The 23752-nt window shown below is 44.4% G+C and overlaps 1 protein-coding gene across 1 annotated transcript in view; it reads left to right on the forward strand.

Moving 5' to 3' along the window:
• Positions 1 to 23752, forward strand: part of DNAAF9 (dynein axonemal assembly factor 9) — a 144523-nt gene that overhangs the window by 16831 nt on the left and 103940 nt on the right. Inside the window, exons 4-5 of the mRNA XM_049779489.1 lie at positions 13127 to 13206; positions 17926 to 18045. Of these exons, the coding sequence (XP_049635446.1) occupies positions 13127 to 13206; positions 17926 to 18045 (200 nt within the window). The remainder of the gene's footprint in view (positions 1 to 13126; positions 13207 to 17925; positions 18046 to 23752) is intronic.

Raw genomic sequence — 23752 nt, forward strand, 5'->3', positions numbered from 1 at the left:
CATGCATAATTTTAAAAAGCATTCATATAGGAGAGATAGCAGGGAAGTAGGGCGTTTGCCTTGCATGCAGAAGGACGGTGGTTTGAATCCCGGCATCCCATATGGTCCCCTGTGCCTGCCAGGGGCAATTTCTGAGCACAGAGCCAGGAGTAACCACTGAGTGTGCCGGGTGTGACCCAAAAAAAACCAAAAACCAAAACAACAAAAAAAGTATTCATGTAGGTAAAAGCAAATATGACAAAAAAAAACTGTGATTAATTTTGGATGCTGGGAATATGAATGATTGTGACATACTTTTTTTGTGGGGCCACACCCAGAGATGTTCAGTGGTTACTCCTGGCTGTGCGCTCAGAAATTGATCCTAAGTCCCTAGGGGGACCATATGGGACACCGGGGATCGAACCAGGTCTGTCCTGGATCTGCTGCATGCAAGATTAACGCCCTACTGCTTCGTTATCGCGCCAGCCCTGAGACATACTTTTTTTTTTTTTTATACTTACCAGTTTGGTTTTATTGTTTGAGTGTCCCAAGCATGAGGCCTTTATAGGGCTTATATAGGGCCCCCACTGATGACTCTTGGCTATCCAGGCTAATCCAGTGTTCAAGGATGTGGTGCAGTGAGGATCCTACAGTGCCAGGGATATCCAGGCCTTCCTATGATATTCTTGGTCTCCAAAGTGCATCATGCTTTGCTCAGAACCTCCTGGACTGTATCATACAATGCTGGGGTATTATGTGGTACCAGGGTTGAACCAAGGTTGGCTGCATGCAAAGCATGCGTTGTCTTGTTTCTTTTAATAGGTAAAGGTTTCACTAGGTGGCAAGTTTAATGGTTCATTGGCAAATAATAGGCTATGTTCTGGTTAAAAATTAAATTGGGGAAAAATTAAATAGGGGTAGCAAGAAAATATAGAAAGGAATAAAAAGAGTTGAATTTTGTTTTACACATTTGACAAGAAAATTAGAGGTATTAATTAGGATAATGTTTTGCTTGTGAAGAGAATGGGATTTTGTTTTTTGGGTTTATTTTTTTGGGGCGTTTGTTTGATGCTGTTTGACGCTCAGAGGTTACTCCTGGCTAAGCGCTCAGAAATTGCTCCTGGCTTGGGGGGACCATATGGGACACTGGGGGATCGAACCGCAGTCCGTCCTACACTAGCGCTTGCAAGGCAGACACCTTACCTCTAGCGCCACCTTCCTGGCCCTAGGGTTTATTTTTATTTTTTTATTTTTGCTTTGTTTTGTTTTGTTTTTGGGCCACACCCGTTTGACGCTCAAGGGTTACTCCTGGCTATGTGCTCAGAAATCGCCCCTGGCTTGGGGGGACCATATGGGACGCTGGGGGATCGAACCTCGGTCCTTCCTTGGCTAGCGCTTGCAAGGCAGACACACCTTACCTCCAGCGCCACCTACCCGGCCCCCAGGGTTTATTTTTTTAATGAAGTTCAGGTCTTCTGGCTCTTCATTCAGGAATCACTCCTGACAGCCTTGGGGAACCTTATTGGGATGCTGAGGATTGAATCTGGGTGCAAAGCAAGCAGCTTACCCACTGTGTTATTGCTCCAGCAGACAGCAGACTTTCTATTTTTAAAACTATGCTTTTACCCCATTTGCCATGGTACTTGTAGAAAAGATTTTTTTGCTCCTTTTCATTTTGTCTTTAGCTTTCCACAGCAGTAGTGGGAGAACAGTTTCTTGATCATGTGACCTTTTTATACTTTGGTCACTGCTGGTTGTGTATTTGAAAACCAGGGAGTTCCTGCTGACCTTGGCAGTCTGTCAGCTACTGTCCAGTTGGGAAATGGGCCAAAGGACCAACTTGAAGAAATATTTCTGGTACAGAGTGAATGCAAGATTAGACCGTCATTTAAACTAGAAAAAGTGGGGAAGGGCAAATACCCATTTCCCAGGAAAATGGGAAATGCGGGGTCCTAGAGCCCCCCAAAGGGGCCCGGCCAGCGGGAAGAGGCTGGGGAAGCTCTCTGACGTCCGCACCTTTATTTTGCTGAGTTAAAAGAACAACCACACCTGTAAAAAATCTGAGAGAGGTTAATAAAGAAGACCCCAGGCGAAGTTCCGGTCAGAGGCAAAATTTATTGGGTTCAGCAACTCTTATATAGAGGAGGAGAAATGGGCAGGAAAAAGAACATGTCAATCATACTTTTTGGCGGGAAGGTTTTTAGAACAAAGGGCAGTAAAATATTCAGAAGGGATGGAGACCTTATGTCTCCAAAGTGGGATCTGCAGCTGCTTATCTGGGCTAACATCAGTTTGTGAAGGGGGCAGGTTTTTGAAGGTAGCTATTAACTCCGGAAAGAAGCTAAAGGGAGTGGTCTAGATCTGGATTTAGCATTGGGGGTGTTCACTTTTCCTTTGGCTTCAAAGAAAAAATCTCCTTCAGCTGTGAAATACCTTTCCTGTTAGTCCAACAGCTTACAGCAAAATCAGCAGATGGGCAGCCTTAGGTAAAGGCTGCATAAAAGACAGAAGACAGAAAAATTGATCCTCTGACAGGATACTGTCTCCAACATCTCCCCCTTTCTCTTCTAATAAAAGAAGGAAAGTCGTGCGTGGGTGGAAGACCCTGTCTTAGGCGTGCAGGGTTTGACCAGGTCGGACATGGCCATCAGCCGCATTTAAAATGATGGCTACGGACGCGGTGGGTGTGCACGGAGGTCCGAATTATACGCCGTAGCCTTTTGGGGCCATGCCCTAACTGGGACCCTACTAATCCCGTCGTAGGCATCTCCACAGCCGAGAGCACAAAGACCGGAGCGAGCTCCGTCTGTTAGCGATGCGCTCAATCTCCTGGAAACTTAGTGGCTGGAGGGGCGGCTTGGTGACTATAGCCAAGTTTTCACAGGAAGCACGTGGGGCTAGTTGGCAGTGAACCTGAACAGAGGTTTTTTCCTTATCATCTGCCAGATTTTTAACAAGGTCCGTGAGTTTGCGTAGAGCCCATGGGCCAAGGGAAAGGAGCAGCATGAGGCTAATGAGGGGTCCCAAAACAGTGGACAGTATAGTGTGAAGCCAAGGAGAAGAGAAAAACCAGCCCTGGTACCAACTTTGTTCTTGATTAAAATGGCTCAGAAATTCATTCATACCATCACCAATGTGTTGAACACTGTTCCTAACTAGTCCAGTCTTGTCTTTGAAAATACAACATTGTTCCTTAAGGGCTACACAGACTCCCCCTTCTTTCATAAGGGCAAAATCTAAAGCACGGCGATTTTGAAGGACAACATCAGCAAGGGAACTGTGTCAGTGAGAAATTGTAAACTGGTTTTGATTTCATTAACATCTTGTTCTACTGCCTGAGTAAGGAGACGAAAGTTGGATTGAGAGGAGACAAGAGAGTAGATTCCTGTGCCAGCGCCGGTAGCGCCAACAGCAAGAAGAACTGCAAGTGAAACAGTGATAAAGGGCTCACGACGTCGGCGGGAGAGGGATGGAAATGAGAAGGAATTGAGAGATGTACCAGAAGAGGGAAAGATATGTTCAGAGTGAATGGTGATTTTTGGAATGAGAATAACAAGAATGCAATAGTCATGAGAGAGGAGAAAAGAAGAGCGAATGACAAAGGGAGTAAGGCCAGAGGCACAGGCAAAGTAAGTGTCATTGGGTGCTAGCAGATAAGTGTCAGAAGAGGAAGAATTGGAGATAGTCACAGTATAGTTGCACACATATAGCAGCTGGCTAGGGAGCAAGGAGTCAGCAGGCTTGATGCAAAGTCCAGAGCCTACGACTTGACCGACTGTAATGCCATGTTGGGGATGTGTGTTCCAGCGTAGACGGGAGGGGTCTGAGGTAGATGAGAGGTTGCCAAAAACAGCAACACCTTCATAGAAAGGAGGTTGAGGAGAGAAACAAAGCCAACAGCGTTCATAAGCAGGATCTGTAAGAGCAATAGCAGAAGCATTCATAAGGTTGAGAATAACTTGAGAGGATGGAGTGGGACCGGAGGGCAAAGTGAGTTGACGAAGAGAAGCAGAGGTAGAGGGGGGAGAGGGAGGAGGGGAAGGAATTCGAAAAGGGGTACCTAGATTGGGGTGAAAAAAGGCATTGGGGCCTACAACGAGGGGACGAGAGACCGGCAACTGTTTAAGCAAACGAAGGGAGAAAAGAAGACCATGATCGGTACCCTGAATGTAAAGTGTGAGACCCCATTGTACAGCTTGAGTACAGTGATGTTTGCGGCCAGCGGCAGTGAAGTTGATGAGGATGGGGTTGCACCAGCCACGGGTGGCCGAGGAAGCATCGCAGTGCAGATGAGGCAGAGGGGGGCGTGAAACAGTGATGAAGTCCCAGGAGGAAGAGGGATGCCAGTAGGCAGTGCCAGTGGTTTCGCAGCCCCAGGAGGCGCAGAAATACTGTTCATGAAATCCGCATTTGACGTCATCGTAGCGGGGACGATGATGGCCAGGGCAGACGTAAAAGGTGGTGGTAGGGTGGCTCAGAATGTCTCTGCGGATGACGGAGTTACAGCCTCCAGCGGCAGGGGCGTAGTAGTCGTAGTGGTCGACAGCATGGGGTTGAGGTAGGCGAAAAGCGGAGGTGCCCCAGAACGAGCTCGCACCCATGGCGAGGGCACAAAGGTTGACTTGCAGGACAGGCCAAGGAATGGAGGTGGAGAGGATGGAGGTTTGATTGGCGACGTCACCAGCCTCATTGATGATCTGCCAGGTATAATTGAAGACTCGATAGCGGTCATTGGTTTGGGCTGGGCAGGCGGTGGGGAGCAGGAGCAACAACAGCAACAAGAGGACGGACATGTTCAGCGTTGATTTCAGGGACATACTGCAGTTTATTTTGATCAAGGGCTGACTGTTTATACGCTTACCTTGGTGAGGTCCTTTTTTGCGTTTTACAAAACAGCTCCGGACTCGCCCGGCTCTCTTGGTCGTCCGAGTGTGGTGGTCTTCGAGCCCAGCGTTGGGCGCCAAAATGCGGGGTCCTAGAGCCCCCCAAAGGGGCCCGGCCAGCGGGAAGAGGCTGGGGAAGCTCTCTGACGTCCGCACCTTTATTTTGCTGAGTTAAAAGAACAACCACACCTGTAAAAAATCTGAGAGAGGTTAATAAAGAAGACCCCAGGCGAAGTTCCGGTCAGAGGCAAAATTTATTGGGTTCAGCAACTCTTATATAGAGGAGGAGAAATGGGCAGGAAAAAGAACATGTCAATCATACTTTTTGGCGGGAAGGTTTTTAGAACAAAGGGCAGTAAAATATTCAGAAGGGATGGAGACCTTATGTCTCCAAAGTGGGATCTGCAGCCGCTTATCTGGGCTAACATCAGTTTGTGAAGGGGGCAGGTTTTTGAAGGTAGCTATTAACTCCGGAAAGAAGCTAAAGGGAGTGGTCTAGATCTGGATTTAGCATTGGGGGTGTTCACTTTTCCTTTGGCTTCAAAGAAAAAATCTCCTTCAGCTGTGAAATACCTTTCCTGTTAGTCCAACAGCTTACAGCAAAATCAGCAGATGGGCAGCCTTAGGTAAAGGCTGCATAAAAGACAGAAGACAGAAAAATTGATCCTCTGACAGGATACTGTCTCCAACAGGGAAATCTTTTTTTTTTTTTGTTGTTATTTCTTTTGTTTCTTCCTCCTCTCCTCTATTCTTTTCTCCCACGCCTTTCTTCCTCCTCTCCTCTATTCTTTTCTCCCTTTCATTCCCTTCCTTACTTTTTTCCTGCCCTTTGTCTCCTTCCCTCCACCTCCTTTCCTTTTATGTGCCTGTATTGAATCCAGAGCAAAACATGCAGTCTGCCTCTAAGCTACATCTCTGGTCAAAAAATCATCTTTCGGGGCCGGGCGGTGGCGCTCGAGGTAAGGTGCCTGCCTTACCTGCGCTAGCCTAGGAGACGGACCGCGGTTCGATCCCCCGGCGTCCCATATGGTCCCCCAAGCCAGGAGCGACTTCTGAGCGCATAGCCAGGAGTAACCCCTGAGCGTCACCGGGTGTGGCCCAAAAACCAAAAAAAAAAAAAAAAAAAAAAATCATCTTTCTTTAATCATGATTATTTTGGTAAAATCCTAAGTTACTCCATATGTCTCCCTTACTTGCTCCCCAGATTTCTTATTAAAATAGCAGACAATAGAGAGAAAAAACATAATAAAATTACATAAACCACTTAGATTCAAGAAAAATTACATGTATCATAATATGCATCACCTTTATTTATTTGGGGGGGTTGGGCCATACCTGGCAGTGCTCAGGGGTTACTCTTGGCTCTGCACTCAAGAATCACTCCTGGCAGACTGAGGGGACCAACTGGAATGCTGTGCTTATATCCCAAGTCAGCATGTGCAAGGCAAATGCCCTACCTACTGTGCATTGCTCTGGCCCTGCATTACCTTTATTTTTATTTTATGTAAAACCTTTTTCAAGTAAATTGCAGGCATTATCACACTTCACTTTAAATATTTCCTCACTCGTCTGTTAAGAGGCTGTACTACTACATAAACCATAATGTCATAAAATTATCAATATTCCTCACTATATTCATATTTCATATTCAGTTTTTCCCTCACGACTCATGATGTTTGCCTGTTTTTGTTTGATTTTGCAGCTACACCCAGCAGTGTTCAGGGGCTGCTTACTCCTGGTTCTATTCTTGGGAGGTCATTTGGTGGGACAGTGCAAGGAATCAAATCCAGGGCTTTCCATACGATAATATTCCATTGAAAGTAGATACTTAGGGGCCCGTTTGCAAGCAGCCGATCCAGGACCAAAGGTGGTTGGTTCGAATCCCGGTGTCCCATAGGGTCCCCCGTGCCTGCCAGGAGCTATTTCTGAGCAGACAGCCAGGAGTAACCCCTGAGCACCGCCGGGTGTGGCCCAAAAACCAAAAACCAAAAAAAAAAAAGTAGATGCTTAGAATAGATACAGGTTACTCTGCCTTTTGACTATCACTAATAAGGCTGCTATGAACACAGGTATATAATTTCTCTCTGAATTCTTGCTTTCAATTTGTTTGTGTGTGGGGTGTATTCTATTTTTAATTTTGTTGTTGTTTTTTTGGTTTTATTGGACCACACCTGTTTGATGCTCAGGGGTTACTCCTGGCTATATGCTCAGAAATTGCTCCTGGCTTTAGGGGAGCCATGGTCCGTCCTAGGCTAGCACTTGCAAGGCAGACACCTTACCTCTAACACTACCGCTCCGGCCCCGTATTTTATATATATATATATATATTTTATATATTATATATATATTTTTATATATATTTATATATATATATTATATATATTATATATATATTTTATATATATTTTATATATATTTTATATATATTTTATATATATATATATATATTTTTTTTTTTTTGGTGGTGGTGGTTTTTGGGTCACACCCGGCAGTGCTCAGGGGTTATTTCTGGCTCCACGCTCAGAAATTGCTCCTGGCAGGCACGGGGGACCATATGGGACTCTGGGATTCGAACTGATGACCTCCTGCGTGAAAGGCAAACTCCTTACCTCCGTACTATCTCTCCGGCCCCCCGGCCCCATATTTTTAATTTTTTTGTTTTGGGGCCATAACTGGAACTGGAGGCACTCTGGGGTTACTTCTGGCTCTGTGCTCAGAAATTTCTCCTGGCAGGCTCAGGTGACAGCCTTACTTGCTGTGCTACTACTCCAGCCCCTTTATTTTTTTTATTTATTTTTAATTAATTAATTTTTTGTTTCTGTTTTTGGGCCACACTCGGCTGTTTCAGGGGTTACTCTTGGCTCTGTGTTCAGAAATCACTCCTGGAAGGTTTGGGGGACCATATGAGATTGAATTCGGGTCCATCCCAGGTCATCTGCATGAAGGCAAACGCCCTATCACTTTGCTATCACTCCAGCCCAAAATTTTTTTTTTTTTTTTGGATCACACCTAGAAGTGCTCAGGTGTTACTCCTGGTCTATGCTCAGAAATCGCTTCTGGCAGGCTCAGGGGACCATATGGGATGTCAGGATTCAAACCACCGACCTTCTGGATGCAAGGCAAATGCCTTACCTCCATGCTATCTCTCTGGCCCCTCCAACCCAAATTTTAATTTTTTTTGTTTTTGTTTTTGGTTCACACCCAGCAGCGCTCAGGGGTTAATCCTGGCTCTACACTCAGAAATCGCTGTTCAGAAATTGGTCCTGGCAGGCTCGGGGGACCATATGGGATGCCGGGATTCAAACCACCATCCTGCATGCAAGGCAAATGCCCTACCTCCACACTATCTCTCCAGCCCCAATTTTTAATTTTTTTTGGGGGGGTGGGTCACACCTGGCAGCGCTCAGGGGTTACTCCTGGCTCCACGCTCAGAAATCACTTCTTGGGCCGGGCGGTGGCGCTGGAGGTAAGGTGCCTGCCTTACCTGCGCTAGCCTAGGAGACGGACCGCGGTTCGATCCCCCGGCGTCCCATATGGTCCCCCAAGCCAGGAGCGACTTCTGAGCGCATAGCCAGGAGTAACCCCTGAGCGTTACCGGGTGTGGCCCAAAAACCAAAAAAAAAAAAAAAGAAATCACTTCTGGCAGGTTTAGAGAACCATATGGGATGTCAGGATTTGAACCAATGACCTTCTGCATGAAAGACAAATGCCTTACCTCCATGCTATCTCTCCGGGCCCCGCAATTTTTAATTTTTTTTTCTCTTCTATATTTTTAATTTTTTAATTTTTTAAGAAGCTACTATACTGTTTTCCCTGGCAACTGTGTTATTTTACATTCCCACAACCAACATACAAGAGTCCTGATTATCTCTGTCTTCACTAACCACTTGTTATTTTGGGGTGGTTTTGTTGTTGTTAGTAACAGCCCTAATTTATATGGGAGTGGTGTTTCCTTGTGGTATTTCATTTGCATTTCTAATGCAATCACTAATGAATTCGTGATTTAATGATAAGTCTGTTGACCATGTTTTCTTGCACTTACTGTCCATTTGTATATCTTCTTTGGAAAAATATTTAAGCCCATTGCTTTTCTTTTTGTTTTGTTTTGTTTTTGGGTCACACCTGGTGTCGCTCGGGGTTACTCCTAGTTATGTGCTCAGAAATCACTCCTGGCAGGCTCAGGGGACCATGTGGGATGTCAGGAATCGAACCACCATCTGTCATGGATTGGCCATGCGCAAGGTAAACGCCCAACTGCTTTGCTATCTCTCCGGCCTCTTTTTTCTTTTCTGTTTTTTGTTTTTGTTTTTTTGGGCCACACCAAGCAATGCTCAGGGAATACTACTAGCTCTGCACTCAGCAGTTACTCCTGGCAGGGATGGAGACCATATGGGATGCCAGAGCTTGAACCCAGGCCAGCCACATGCAAGGCAAATACCCTACCCGCTATGTTATCACTCTGGCTCCCCATTGCTAGAGAAATAATAGAAAAAATTAGAGAAAATAAAACCATTTTTTTCTCTATTCTGTTTATTAGCCTCTGATATTAGCCTCACATTTTTTGGTTTGTTTTGGAGCCACACCCAGTGACGCTCAGGGGTAACTCCTGGCTATGCGCTCAGAAATCGCTTCTGGCTTGGGGGACCATATGGGACTCTCGGGATTGAACCCAGGTCCATCCTGGGTTGGTCGTGTGCAAGGCAAACTCTGGCTCCACAATTATTATATTTTTAAATTTATTTGGTTTATCTTTTCATGAAGTGTGTCCTGTGTCCCAAATGTGTCCTTTGTTTTTGGGTAACTTTAATTTACATACATTTTTAGGGGGATTGGGCTACACCTGGTGGCCTCAGGGGTTGGTTACTTCTAGCTCTGAGCTCAGAAATCACTCCTTGCAGACTGGGGACCATCTGGGATACCAGGGATTGAATCGGGTTGGTCCTGAGTTGGCCTTGTGCAAAGCAAAGTCTGTAGCCACTGTGCTATTAAGTAGGCCCCAGATTTACATACTTTTTTTTTTTTTTTTTTTTTTTTTTTTGGTTTTTGGGCCACACCCGGTAATGCTCAGGGGTTACTCCTGGCTATGTGCTCAGAAGTCGCTCCTGGCTTGGGGGACCATATGGGACACCGGGGATCGAACCGTGGTCCGTCCTAGGCTAGCGCTGGCAAGGCAGGCACCTTACCTCTAGCGCCACCGCCCGGCCCCAGATTTACATACTTTTTAAAATGTTGTCTTTTTGTGTGTTGGAAGGAAGATGGATGTTGCAAGAACAGTGTCAAATCCTATTTTATGAAGCTATTCCTCTTTGTCTCTTTGTTTTATTTGGGTGGGGGGAATACTCAGAAATCGCTCCTGGCTTGGGGGACCATCTGAGACTTCGGGGATTCAACCCGTCCTAGGCTAGCTCGGGCAAGGCAGACACCTTACCGCTTGTGCCACTGCTCTTTGTTTTCTTCTCAAAGTCTTAAGAGTTTTAGGTTTATATTCAGGTCTTCCATTTTGACTTGAGTTTGAGTTAAATTTTATTTATATTTTATCAGTGATCCAATCCATTATTTTGCATGTGGATATAGTTTTCCAAAAATTCATATTTTCTGGGGAAAAAAGTCTTTACTATCCCTGTTACTTTAACTATAATCTCAAATTTCGTTTGTAGTGCTCTCTATGATGCTTTTGTCAAAATGCAGAAACTCATCAATTCCTAGTTTTCTAGTGAATTAAATGTTGAATTTTACCTAATATTTTGGTATCATATGGCTAATGTAAATAGTAGTTTCTCTTTTTTACCTATTAATATTTTATAGATTTAACCAGTAAAGCATTAGACTTACATACCAGGGTCAAACCCATCTGAGTCATGTTTTAAAATTCTTTTTTTTTTTGGGGGGGGGTCACACCCAGCAGCACTCGGGGATCACCTGGCTCTACGCTCAGAGATCGCCCCTGGCAGGCACGGGGGACCATATGGGATGCCAGGATTCGAACCACCATCCTTCTGGACGCAGAGCAAAAACGCCTTACCTCCATGCTGTCTCTCCGGCCCCATGTTATTTTATAATTCTTTTTAAATGCTGTTGAGTTCGGTTTGTTAATATTTTGTTAAGCATTTTTAAATCTACTTCCATGATCAGTATTAGTTTGTTAAGGTCTCTCTATTTCTTTTTTTTTTTTTTTTTTTTTTGGTTTTTGCTGTGTGTGTGTGTGTGTGTGTGTGTGTGTTTTGTGGTTTTTTGGGTCACACCTAGCAGTGCTCAGGGGAAACTCCTGGCTCCATGCTCAGAAATTGCTCCTGGCAGGCACGGGGGACTATATGGGAAGCCGGATTCAAACTGATGACCTTCTGCATGAAAGGCAAACGCCTTACCTCCATGCTATCTCTCTGCCCCCCCCCATTTTTTTTTGGGGGGGTCACACCTTGCAGCTCAGGGGTTACTCCTGGCTCTATGTTCAGAAATTGCTCCTGGCAGGCTCGGGGTACTCTATGGGATGCCGGGATTCGAACCACCATCCTTCTGTATGTAAGGCAAACACCCTACCTCCATGTTGTCTCTTCAGCCCCTGTAAAGGTCTTTCTTGAGGGAGTACAGTCATTCGGCTTTTGTAGTAGGTAGAAAATTGTGAGTATTTTGAGGGAAGTTAGTTATAATTAAGTCATGGACTATGTGACTTTGGGTATTAGATTATCAGGAAGAATATGGGTGAAGGGACAAGGAAACCAGGGAGGGGAAGTAGTGTTATATGACTGGAAACACTGTTGCTTGGGTATATAAAGGGTTGCTTTTTGTAGTCGATTGAGTGAGGGGAAGGACTGAGGTTTGAAGTAGAGAGGCAGATCCCAGAACTCTCAGGAGTGTCGGAAGATGTGCCCTGGAAGGATCTTTCCAGCAGGTAATTGAGCACCTCTCTAGGACCTCTCCATAGAAGAAAGGGTTGGTATGGAGAGAATGGAGGTTTTTTTTTTTATTGGTTTTGTTTTTGGTTTTGGGACCACACCCAGTGACCCTTAATGTTTACTCCTGGCTCTGTTCTGAGACCGCTCCTGGCAGGCTCTGGGGACCATATGGGATGCTGGGGATTGAACCTGGGGCAGTCGCAAGTCGGCCTTGTGTAAGGCAAACCTCCTACCCACTGTGCTATTGTTCTGGCCCCAAGCATGGAGATTCTTAAATGTTTTAATAATGTTGGGGATGCCTCTCCTCATTCTTGAAGACTTGAGAGATACTTAAAATTAAAGGAGTAATAGGTGTGAACAGAATTGGGAACATGTACCCTTTGTTGATACTCTTGAGGATACTTATGAGATTGTCCTGGTTTTGTTTTTGATAGTATGAGGCAGATCAGTTAGCATGAGTTAAGTGCAAAAATTTTTTTGATGATCCTCAAAATTAAGAAATAATTAAAGGGGCCGAAGAGATAGCATGGAGGTAGGACACTTGCCTTGCATGCAGAAGGACAATGGTTTGAATTCCAGCATCCCATATGGTCCCCCGAGCCTGCCAGGAGTGATTTCTGAGCTTAGAGCCAAGGAGTAACCCCTGAGCGCTGCCGGGTGTGACCCAAAAACCAAAAAAAAAAAAAAAAAAAAAAAAGAAAGAAAGAATTAGAGGGCCAGAGCGATGGCGTAAGCGGTAGGGTGTTTGACTTGCACATGCTAGCCTAGGATGTGCCATGGTTCAATCCCCCAGCGTCCCATATGGGTCCTCCAAGCCAGGAGTGATTTCTGAGTGCATAACCAGGACTAACCCCTGAGCGTCACCAGATGTGGCCCAAAAAGCAAAAAGAAATAATTAGAGGTTGTTTGAGTCATTGATGAGATCCAAGTCATTGATGAGATCCAAGTTTAGTCCAGCATTGGCCAGGCCTTTGGTACTGTTGTCACCTGAGTCAGAGAGCCCTTGACCATCCAGTTTGTAATCAGCAGTTAAGATGTGGTCTAGGGGCCGGGCGGTGGCGCTAAAGGTAAGGTGCCTGCCTTGCCTGCGCTAGCCTTGGACGGACCCAGTTCGATCCCCCGGTATCCCATATGATCCCCCAAGCCAGGAGCAACTTCTGAGCACATAGCCAGGAGTAACCCCTGAGCATTACCGGGTATGGCCCAAAAACCAAAAAAAAAAAAAAAAAAGATGTGGTCTTCAGATCAATGATGTGTAATAATAAAATACTTCCCATCAGTGGTACTGATACCCAAACCAGTGAAGGACCAGTTCCTTCTCTTCATACCTTTGTGAGTAGCATTCAGGAGCCTGTTTTCTGTTCTTTGCAGCTGCAGCCGACTCCGCCAGGTTCAAAGTATCCTGACCCAAAGCAGCAAGTCTCAGCCTGATGGGATCCTCTGCATCCTAGGTAAGTGTTTTTTGAGGGGTTTGGGGTTTGGGTGGGAGAGCAATCTTGGTTGTTTCTGGCTCTGCACTCATGGACTGCTCCTGTGTTATATGTGGTGTAGGGTGTAGGGGCTCAAACACTGGTCAGTTGCATATAATGCCCTACTGGCTATAGTTTTGCTCCAGCCTCTTGGTCAATGTTTTAACAAGGGTGGGAATCAAGGCTGTAGCAGCAGAAATTTATGGGAAAGACACTATTGATAGTATCATTTTGAGACAAGCTTTTTTCCTCTAGACATCTGCTGGTATTATTGTGGTCAGGTGGGACATCAGTAACAAGGAATATTTCTACAGAGCTGGCATTTTGCTCATGTTATTTCATTGCACTTTAAAGAGACTAGACAAGGAATAGTATTAACAATCTCCTTGAAAAAAATTTTAAAGCAGTTTATTGATTGTTTTTTTGGGCCACACCTGGTAATGCTCGGGTTACTCCTGGCTCTGTGCTCAGAAATTGTTTTTGGCAAGTTCAGGGTTACCATGTGGGATGCCAGGAATTGAACCAGGTCCGTCCCGTGTCAGTTAGCCACATGCAAGGCAAATGCCTTACCACTGTGCTATCTCTTTGGGCCTATTAAAAATTTTAATTAGGGGCCAGAGTGGTGGCGCAGCAGTAGGGCGTTTACCTTGCACGAGGCTGACCTAGGATGGACCACGGTTCTATCCCTCCTTCCCCCTCCCCCCTCTCTTCCCCCCCCTCCCGTGACCCATATCGTCCCCCAAGCCAGGAGTAATTTCTGAGTACATGGCCAGGAGTAATCCCTGAGCATCACTGGGTATTTTCCCAAAACTAAAAAAATAAAAAAAAATTTTTTAATTTGCTTTTATTTTGGGGACCACACTTGGTGATGCTCAGGGACTACTCCCAGCTGGGTGATTGGGGTTGTACCCAGTATGATTATAAGAACTGTGTGGTACCAGGGATTGAATTCAGAGATCTAGCATGCAAAGCATTTGCTTTATTTTCCTTTGAGCCATTTCCCTTGTCCTAAATTTAAAATTTTTACTTTAGAATATACCTTGCTTTGGAGAGGCATAATTTTCCCCAAATTCAAACTGTACTATAATGTGGCAGTAATTAAAATAGCATAGTGTTGGAATAAAGATATATATATCATATCAATGGAATAGATTTGAATATCCTGAGAAAGGCCTTCAGGTTTATGATCAATTAATATTTAATAAAGGGGCAAGAAATATGAAGTACAGCAAGGAAAATCTCTTCAAGCATATTGGGAAAACTGGTCAACTGCATGCAAAAAAAAAAAAATGAACTCAGACCTCTTTAATGCTATGCACAAAAGTCAAAGCAAAATTGATTAAATACCCTGATCTCAGACCTGAAAACATAAAGTACATAGAGGAAAATATAGAGGCAAAACTCTCCCTGACATTGAAACTAAAGGCATTTTCAAGGATGAAACACCTCTGACCAAACAAGTAGGAGCAAAGATAAACAAATGGGACTGTATTAAACTAAGAAGCTTTTGCACCTGAAAGAAAATGGTAATCAGGATACAAATAACCCACAGATCAGGAGAAACTATTCACCCTCTGATAAGGGTGATATGTAAAGGTGACATCTAAGATATTTAAGGCAAGAAAAAAAATCTAATTCCATCCAAAAATGGGAAGAAGAGATGAAAGGAACTTCCTCAAAGAATGAAGATGGCCATATTATAGGTGACCAAAAGGCACATGAAAGAATGTTCCACATCATTATCATCAGGTGGATTCAAATCCAAACAACAAGGTTTCCTCTCACACTACAGAGACTGGCACACATCATAAAGAACAAGAACAATCAATGCTGGTACAGATGCAAGGAGAAAGGGACTCTTAGTCACTGGTGGGAATGTCAATTGGAACAGCTTTTTTTTTTGAAAACAACATGGACATTTCTCAAGAAACTAAGAATTGAGCAACCCTAGGTATATACCCTAGGGGGCTAAAAATACAATGAAGAGAAGCCCTCTGCACTTCTGTGCTCACTACAGGTTATTATTATTTTTTTTTTTGGATCACACCTGGCAGCACTCAGGAGTTACTCCTGGCTCCTGAGCTCTCAGAAATTGCTCCTGCCAGGCTCGGGGGACCATATGGGATGCTGGGATTCAAACCATCTTCCGTCCTGGGTTGGCTGTGTGCACGACAAACGTCTTACCACTGTGCTATCTCTCTGGCCCCTCAAAAAAGAATATATTTTAATTTTTTCCTACACCATATTATCTCCCTTTTTTCTAACCTTTGTTTATGTCCATAATAATTTAATCAAAGTATTGAGTCATTAAAGTGGAATTGTGGGTTATTGTATTAGTATAGTGTGGCCTTGCAGGCAATCAACTTTTGATCCCTTAACCTTATAAGGTCCCTCTAGCCTGCCAGGGTATATCTTTGAGCACAGACCAGAAGTAAATCAGTCACTAGGTGTGACCTAAAAACACGAAAAAAGGGCCCGGGGAGAGAGATCACAGTGGCGTTTGCCTTGCAAGCAGCCGATCCAGGACCAAAGGTGGTTGGTTCGAATCCCAGTGTCCCATATGGTCCCTCGTGCCTGCCAGGAGCTAATTCTGAGCAGACAGCCAGGATTAAACCCCTGAGCAACGCCAGGTGTGGCCCAAAAACCAAAAAAAAACAAACAAACAAACAAAAAAAAAAAACACGAAAAAAGTAAAAAAGTGCAATTGTTAGGTCAAATTGTCCATCAACACCCAGTTTCTTCTCAGAAGCAAAGTGTACCAGTTACTTTTTTGACCTTCCTCAGAAATGGTAAGTTTTTTATTTTTACTTCACAACACTTGTATTTAAATTTATGAAGGACAGTTTGCAGTGTGGTTAAAAACACACAATCTGTAGCTAGACAAGTTTGGATTTTGAATTCCAGCTTCACGTACTCAGTCTTGAGCTTGGTTACTCTCCATAGAGACACAGTTTGTGTGTCTGAATTTCTCAAACACCAAACAATAATGTATTCTCTCTCCAGCTGCAGCTATCATGCAGATGGAGACTCTTCTGTGAATTTACTTTTGAAAAAGACCTTCCAGTTTGTTATTGTATTATAATTATTATTTTTGTTAGTTATGACCTAACCTATTAAAAACAGGCAGGGTAGGATCAGAGAGATAGTACGGGGTTAAAGTGCATGTATTGCATGTGGTTGATTTTAGTTTGATCTCCATTGCCATATGGCCACTGAGCATCACAAAGCATAGCTATGGTGGCCCCTAAGCACTTCTTGATGTCTCCTGGGATACTCGATCCCACCAAAGTGGTCTTGGTATTCTTAGCAATTCAGGAGCAAAGTAAAACTGTATCCTTCAGCACTGAATCCTTCAGCCCTGATTTGGTTGGTTTTTGTTTTGTTTTGTTTTTTGGGCTACACCATGAGTAGACTGAGGTCATACTCCTGGCTCTCTGCTCATGGATCACTTCTGGAAGGACTCAGGGGACCATCTGTATTGCTGGGAATTGGACCAGGGTCAGCTGTGTGCAAGTCAAGCACTTTAGCCACTATACTATCCCTCTGCCCCCAAGTGATCACTAGACACAGCGGAATACTACTACTTGGTCTTAAGAAAAGATGAAATCGGGGTCGGAGCGGTGGCACCAGTGGTAAGGTGTCTGCCTTGCCCGTGCTAGCCTAGGATGGACCGAAGTTTGATCCCCCGGCATCCCATATGGTCCCCTAAGCCAGGAGCAATTTCTGAGTGCATAGCCAGGAGTAACACCTGAGCATCATTGGGTTTGCCCTCCCTCCCAAAAAAAATTATTAGGGGCCTGAATGATAGCACAGCAGGCAGGACATTTGCCTTGCACTTTAGCATACTAGCATATATTGATATTTTGAATCATGCAAAATGAGATCTGTTGATGTTAGTTGTTTAAACTTAACTGATAAGATAGATTTTACTAGGGCATCACTTATTCTTGCTATATAGTGCTTAATAAATATTGTCATGGGACTGGAGATATAGCACAGCGGTAGGGCATTTTGCTTGCATGCAGCCAACTCAGGACAGAAGGTGGTTTTAATCCCGGCATTCCATATGGTCCTTTTAAGCCTGCCAATAGCAATTTCTGAGTGCAGAGCCAGGAATAATTCATGAGCTCTGCCGGGTGTGACCCAAAAACAAAACAAAGCAAAACAAAAAAAAAACAACAAAAGAAACCAAATCAGTGAATGATCTCACTCATGCTTTATAAAAAAAAACAAAACAAAACCAAATTCAGGGTCCAGAGTGATAGCACAGTGGCAACGTGTTTGCCTTGCAGGCAACTGACCTCAGGACAGACCTGAGTTCGATCCCTGGCATCCATATGGTCCCCCAAACCTGCCAGGTGTGATTTCAGAGCACAGAGCCAGGAGGAACCCCTGAGCATCGATGGATGTGGCACAACTCCCCAAACAAACAAACAAAAACGAAGCCGAAGACTCCACAATAGCCTAGAACAAACCTTTGGGTTTCGATAACATTGAGATGATCAAGTTTGAGAGTGGATGGGAAGGAAGGGTCTACTATAGATCAGAAATGGAAGGATATTGGCATTGAGATATAGGGTATTGGCTGAGTATAACATTGTGCCCACCAAAATAAAAATGTGAACAGCTTTGTTCAGGGCTTTAGTGAGCAGGGGTTTATTTATTTGCGTACAGCTGATTGCCACCTTCTTTGCCTTGCAGGAATTGATAGCAGGTACAATGAGGGCTGTAGAGAGCTGGCAAACTATCTCCTGTTTGGTTTGTACAATCAGAATACCAGTGATTTTGAGAAAACAGGATTTTCTGAAGAAGTTCTAGATGGTAAGTATATATTGCAAAACTCCATGTGAGAGGAGAATGAGATGATTTATTTCTTTGGATCCTTATTTCATTAGGCTTCTATGAGAGAATATGATCAAATTCAAAATAACCTAAAGTCTTAGAAAATGTTTTCTTTTTTTATTGGTGAAAACAGTCTTTCTTCCATAAAGATTATTTAAGTAAGGACTATTAAGTAATTAGGCTTCTATTGGTCACCTGCTGGATGACGAGACTGGTAGTTTGCAGAATATATTGGAGTATATGGAAAATCAGCTTTAAAGGAAAAACTAAATATCAGTGTTTGGCATTATGTATTCTTGGCCAATTGCCAGTTTGTGAGTTCAGTTCATGTGCTGTTGTCCTGTGCAAGCACATGTTCAGAGTCAAGAAGGAGCCTGTAGGGTACAAGGAAGACTTCTTGTGGATCTTCAGTTTAGGATAAAGGTCCTTTGTTCTGCTATGTCTTTTTTTTTTTTTTTTGGGCCACACCCTGTGACGCTCAGGGGTTACTCCTGGCTATGCGCTCAGAAGTTGCTCCTGGCTTCTTGGGGGACCATATGGGACGCCGGGGGATCGAACCACGGTCCGTCCTAGGCTAGCGCAGGCAAGGCAGGCACCTTACCTCCAGCGCCACCGCCCGGCCCCTCTGCTATGTCTTTGGGAATGATTTTCGTGTGACACACTGCCTGTGATTACAGTTCAGTCTTTCTGCTTTACAGTCCCTCTTCCACAACTCAGAGCCCCTTGGCCTGTGTCACTGCACCTGTGGGCTGATGACTCAGGAGCTATTTCTGGTACCACAGTTTTTGCTTCAGGGCTTGTCTGCCAGATGGGTTAGGAGATGCAGGAACTGACAGACCAAACTGGACAGCTCTTATAAAGCAGTCAGGATACACATGAAAGCAAACATCTGTTAAAATTATTTTTTGTTGATTTGGTACAATGGTTCTCAGCTAGAGTGAGGGCATTTTGATCCCTTAGGGAACGTATGGCATTGTTTTTTTTTTTGTTTTTTGTTTTGGTTTTTGGGCCACACCCGTTTGACGCTCAGGGGTTACTCCTGGCTATGTGCTCAGAAATCGCCCCTGGCTTGGGGGGACCATATGGGACACCGGGGGATCGAACTGCGGTCCTTCCTTGGCTAGCGCTTGCAAGGCAGACACCTTACCTCCAGCGCCACCTACCCGGCCCCACGTATGGCATTGTTAAAGATGTATTTGTTTTGTTTTGGTGCTAGGAATAAAGCCCAGGCCTCATATATGTAAAGCATACACTATCTCTGAGCCACATCTCTGAATGCTGAAGACTGTCACTACAGGGGCACTACACACTACAACCCCACAGCAGAGAATGATCTGCTTTTGAGTTGTCCTGAGGCTGAGGCTGAGGAACCCAAGTCTAGTGTATGTGAAAATTCTTCCATGATAAAGCCCTTGATAGTGTAATTGAAAAAAAAAATTTCTCAAAAGAAATGTAGAGGGGCCAGAGAGAGCATGGTGGTACAATGTTTGCCTTCATGCAGAAGGACGGTGATTTGAATCCTGGCATTCCATATGATCCCTCGAGCCTGCCAGGAGCAATTTCTGAACATAGTAACTCCTGAACGAGGCCAGATATGACCCACAAACCAATCTAAAAAATTGTAGAAAAAGCATATTGAAATTATCTCCTCAGGGCCTGGAGAGATAGCACAGCGGCGTTTGCCTTGCAAGCAGCCGATCCAGGACCAAAGGTGGTTGGTTCGAATCCCGGTGTCCCATATGGTCCCCCGTGCCTGCCAGGAGCTATTTCTGAGCAGACAGCCAGGAGTAACCCCTGAGCACTGCCGGGTGTGGCCCAAAAACAAAAAAAAAAAAAAAAAAAGAAAGAACTTGTTAAATAAATAATAATTAATAAAATAACAAAAAAAAAAAAAGAAATTATCTCCTCAGTTAACATTTTTTTTAAATTTAAATTTAGTGTTATTTTGATTTAAAAAATTTATCTTGGGGCCGGAGAGATAGCACAGCGGTAAGGCATTTGCCTTGCATGCAGAAGGATGTTGGTTCTAATCCCGGCATCCCATATGGTACCCCAAGCCTGCCGGGGGCGATTTCTGAGTGTAGCCAGGAGTAACCCCTGAACACTGCTGGGTGTGACCCAAAAACCAAAAAATAATTTATCTTGAGGCTGGAGAGATAGCATGGAGGTAAGACATTTGCCTTGCATGCAGAAGGTCAGTGGTTCGAATCCTGGCATCCCATATGATCCCCTGAGCCTTCCCCGAGCGATTTCTGAGTGTAGAGCCAGTAGTAACTCCTGAGCACTGTCAGATGTGACCCAAAAACCAAAAAAACAAACAAACAAACAAACAAAAATTTTATCTTTTCTGGGGCTGAAAGCTACCTCCTAGAACTGGGTCCTGAGTTTGCATGCCCCTCCTCCTCCTGCACCTCAGGATGTGGCCTTGTTGACCCAAGCATCAATGACCTGCACATTAAACTGCTACATCATCACAGCTGGCCTGGATAGTGGCAGTAGTAACCTCAAGTAACCTTTGAGTACTATTTGTATATGTGCTGCTGAAGTGAGCACAACCTTGGAGTACTATCTGGGAAATCCCAAAACAAACAAACTTTTCTTTGGGGCTACTCCTGGCTTTACGCTCAGAAATTGCTCCTAGCAGGCTTTACGCTCAGAAATTGCTCCTAGCAGGCTCGGGGGACCATATGGGATGCCGGGATTCTAACCACCGTCCTTCTGTATGCAAGCAAATGCCTTACCTCCATGCTATCTCTCCGGCCCCACTAATCAACTTTTCTTATGCTTATAGCATCTACTGACTTGGAAAGAATTCATCTTGGCTTTAGAGAGTCATAAGGACAGGTGCTTATACCAGCCACATATTTCACTGCAGATAGGGTTGCTAAGACTATTTCAATACTGAAATTATGAAAGTATATTCACAAAGTCTACTCAGCTGGCAGACTGGGTCCTAAGAGAAGCAGTTTCTTAGAAATTAATGAATTCTACTTGTGGGTGTGGCTCCTGTGCATTTTTAGGGGCCAGAGGGCCATTCTTGTTGCTTTTTAGTCTAGCTCTGCAGTCTGATGGGATGGTTGAGTGCAAGGACTCAGTGATGCAATGCTACTCAGAACCAGCAGTGCTGGGAGCCCATGTGGTTTCTTTGGTGATTGAATTCAGCAGTTTCACTGCCAAATGTATGCTTCAGCCCTTTGAGCTCTTTCTGTCAGTGAACTCATGTTCGTGTCTTAAGTACTTACAAAGCTGAGTCACCAGAGTTTTGCTTCCACATTTCTATTTCTTTCTTTCTTTTTTTTTTTTTTTTTTTTTTTTTGGTTTTTGGGTCACACCCGGTAGTGCTCAGGGTTACTCCTGGCTCTACACTCAGAAATCACTCCTGGCAGGCTCAGGGGAACCATATGGGATGCTCAGATTTGAACCATTGTCTGGCTACTTGCAAGGCAAACGCCTTACCGCTGTGCTATTTCTCCAGCCCTCTTTTTCTTAATTATATGAGGAAAATATGCCAACACATAGGATTTCTTTTAAAGATAGCTTTAAAAAGTATTTACAGAGGGGCCGGAGAGATAGCATGGAGGTAAGGCATTTGCCTTTCATGCAGAAGGTCATCGGTTCGAATCCCGGCATCCCATATGGTCCCCTGTGCCTGCCAGGAGCAATTTCTGAGCATGGAGCCAGGAGTAACCCCTGAGCACTGCCGGGTGTGACCCAAAAAGCCACACACACACACAAAAAAAAGTATTTACAGGGACCCAACAAATAGTACAACCAGTAGAATGCTTGCCTTGCACATTGCCAACATGGGTTCAATCCCCAGCACCATATATGGTTCCCCAACCTAGCCAAGAATGATCCCTTTTAGCAGTAAGTGTGGCTCAGAAGCAAAAACAAAAAATTTTTTACTTTCAAAAAAATTTAAAAAAGACATAGAAACCTTAGTAAAGAATTGTTTTATTATACTTAATCCTCCATGCTCAGTTTGATTAGCTTGTTATACAATATAAGTAAAATATCAGGTTTTATTCCTGTGCTCTTTTTATTGAAATTAACACAAAAATTGTTTACATAATTTATCCCATGTCAGGACACTTTTCTTTTTTGAGTTGACTGGATACTCTGCCAGACTTTGTTCCTTTTTTTTTCTTTTTGGTTTTTTTTTGGGGGGGGGCCACACCCAGCGGTGCTCAGGGGTTACTCCTGGCTGCCTGCTCAGAAATAGCTCCTGGCAGGCACTGGGGACCAGATGGGACACCGGGATTCGAACCATCCACCTTTGGTCCTGGATCGGCTGCTTGCAAGGCAAACGCCGCTGTGCTATCTCTTCGGGCCAGACTTTGTTCCTAGTTCTTGACATCAAGCCTGGGATATTCTGATACTGCTTAATTAGCAGTTTAATTAGCTTCCTCATTGTTGCATTATTTCTTTGATTGGATTCTGATTCTTATAAGTATGTTCCACATAGTGTAGAGTACAGTCTATGCAGGAATCCCTCCCACTTTTTCTTGTGACATCCTTCTCAGACTGTTGGCCTGTGGTTGGCAGGGTTCTTAGAGAGCCTGTGTGAGGAGCACAGTGTAAAGGGAATGAGGAGGCTCCTACTTCACCCCTATTGCACTGACTCAGGCATGCATATGAGACTTTACTGTCAATCAACTCCCTTGGTGCTTCCCAGAGAAGCTTGGATCTGATTAGCTGTGGAGCCCTTGCAACTTAAAGGGCCAGTCTGGTGTGGCCTCTCAGCAAGGTAGGTGGTTGAGCATTCATCTGGCCTACTATAGATTTTATATTAGTCACATTGCTTGCCTGTGTGGGCATTGCCCTAGATGTCCTCTCTCATTTCTGCAATAGCTTTCCATCAAGGGAAGCCTGATGGCCCAGGTTTCTCAGGAGCTGTTCTGACCTGCTTTTCTTCTGGATTCAGGGCTACTTTCTTTCTCAGTATTCAAACACTTTCATATTCTTGCCCCAGACCATGCTTTAGTTAACTTATTTTGCTCTATTTGCACCCTTGGAATTACTTTATTTCACCCACCAACATTTCTTCTATCTGAATTGCTGGCCTATTTATAGAAGACAAGTTGACTTGTCTCTACTTCCTTCCTTCCTTCCACCTTTCCTGTGTCACAGAGTTCATCCAGTACACAGTAACCTCCCCCAAGCAAACAATGATCTCAGGCCCATGACTGTCTAGAGCCAGATTGCTGGCAGTTGAAAGCTTTAGACCAGGGGATCCCAGTCATATTTGCTCTCCTGTCTCATTTCTAGGAGAAAAATAATTGCTCAGCACACATCCCTCCCCCCACCCTGCAAATCTAATTTTATTGAATAACCAGAACTTTCTTCCTTTTTTTTTGGTTTTTGGGTCACAACCAGCAGCACTTGGGTTACTCCTGACTACACTCAGAAATAGCTCCTGGCAGGCTCAAGGGACCATATGGGATGCTGGGATTCAAACCATCGACCTTCTGCATGCAAGGCAAACGCCTTACCTCCATGCTATGTCTCCGGCCCTGAATAACCAGAACTGTCCCCCTGAATTGCACTCAAGGCTAGCACCTCCAACCCTGATTGGAGGCAGTGAGACCCACTTTGCGAAGCACTGCTTTAGATACTGGTACCTGCAGGGGAATCTGCAGTGTGGCCCTGCTAAGTGTGGCTTCTTTCTCCATGGCTTGAGCTGGTA

This window comes from Suncus etruscus, chromosome 9, assembly GCF_024139225.1.
Source record: "Suncus etruscus isolate mSunEtr1 chromosome 9, mSunEtr1.pri.cur, whole genome shotgun sequence".
NCBI classification, from domain to species: Eukaryota; Metazoa; Chordata; class Mammalia; order Eulipotyphla; family Soricidae; genus Suncus; species Suncus etruscus.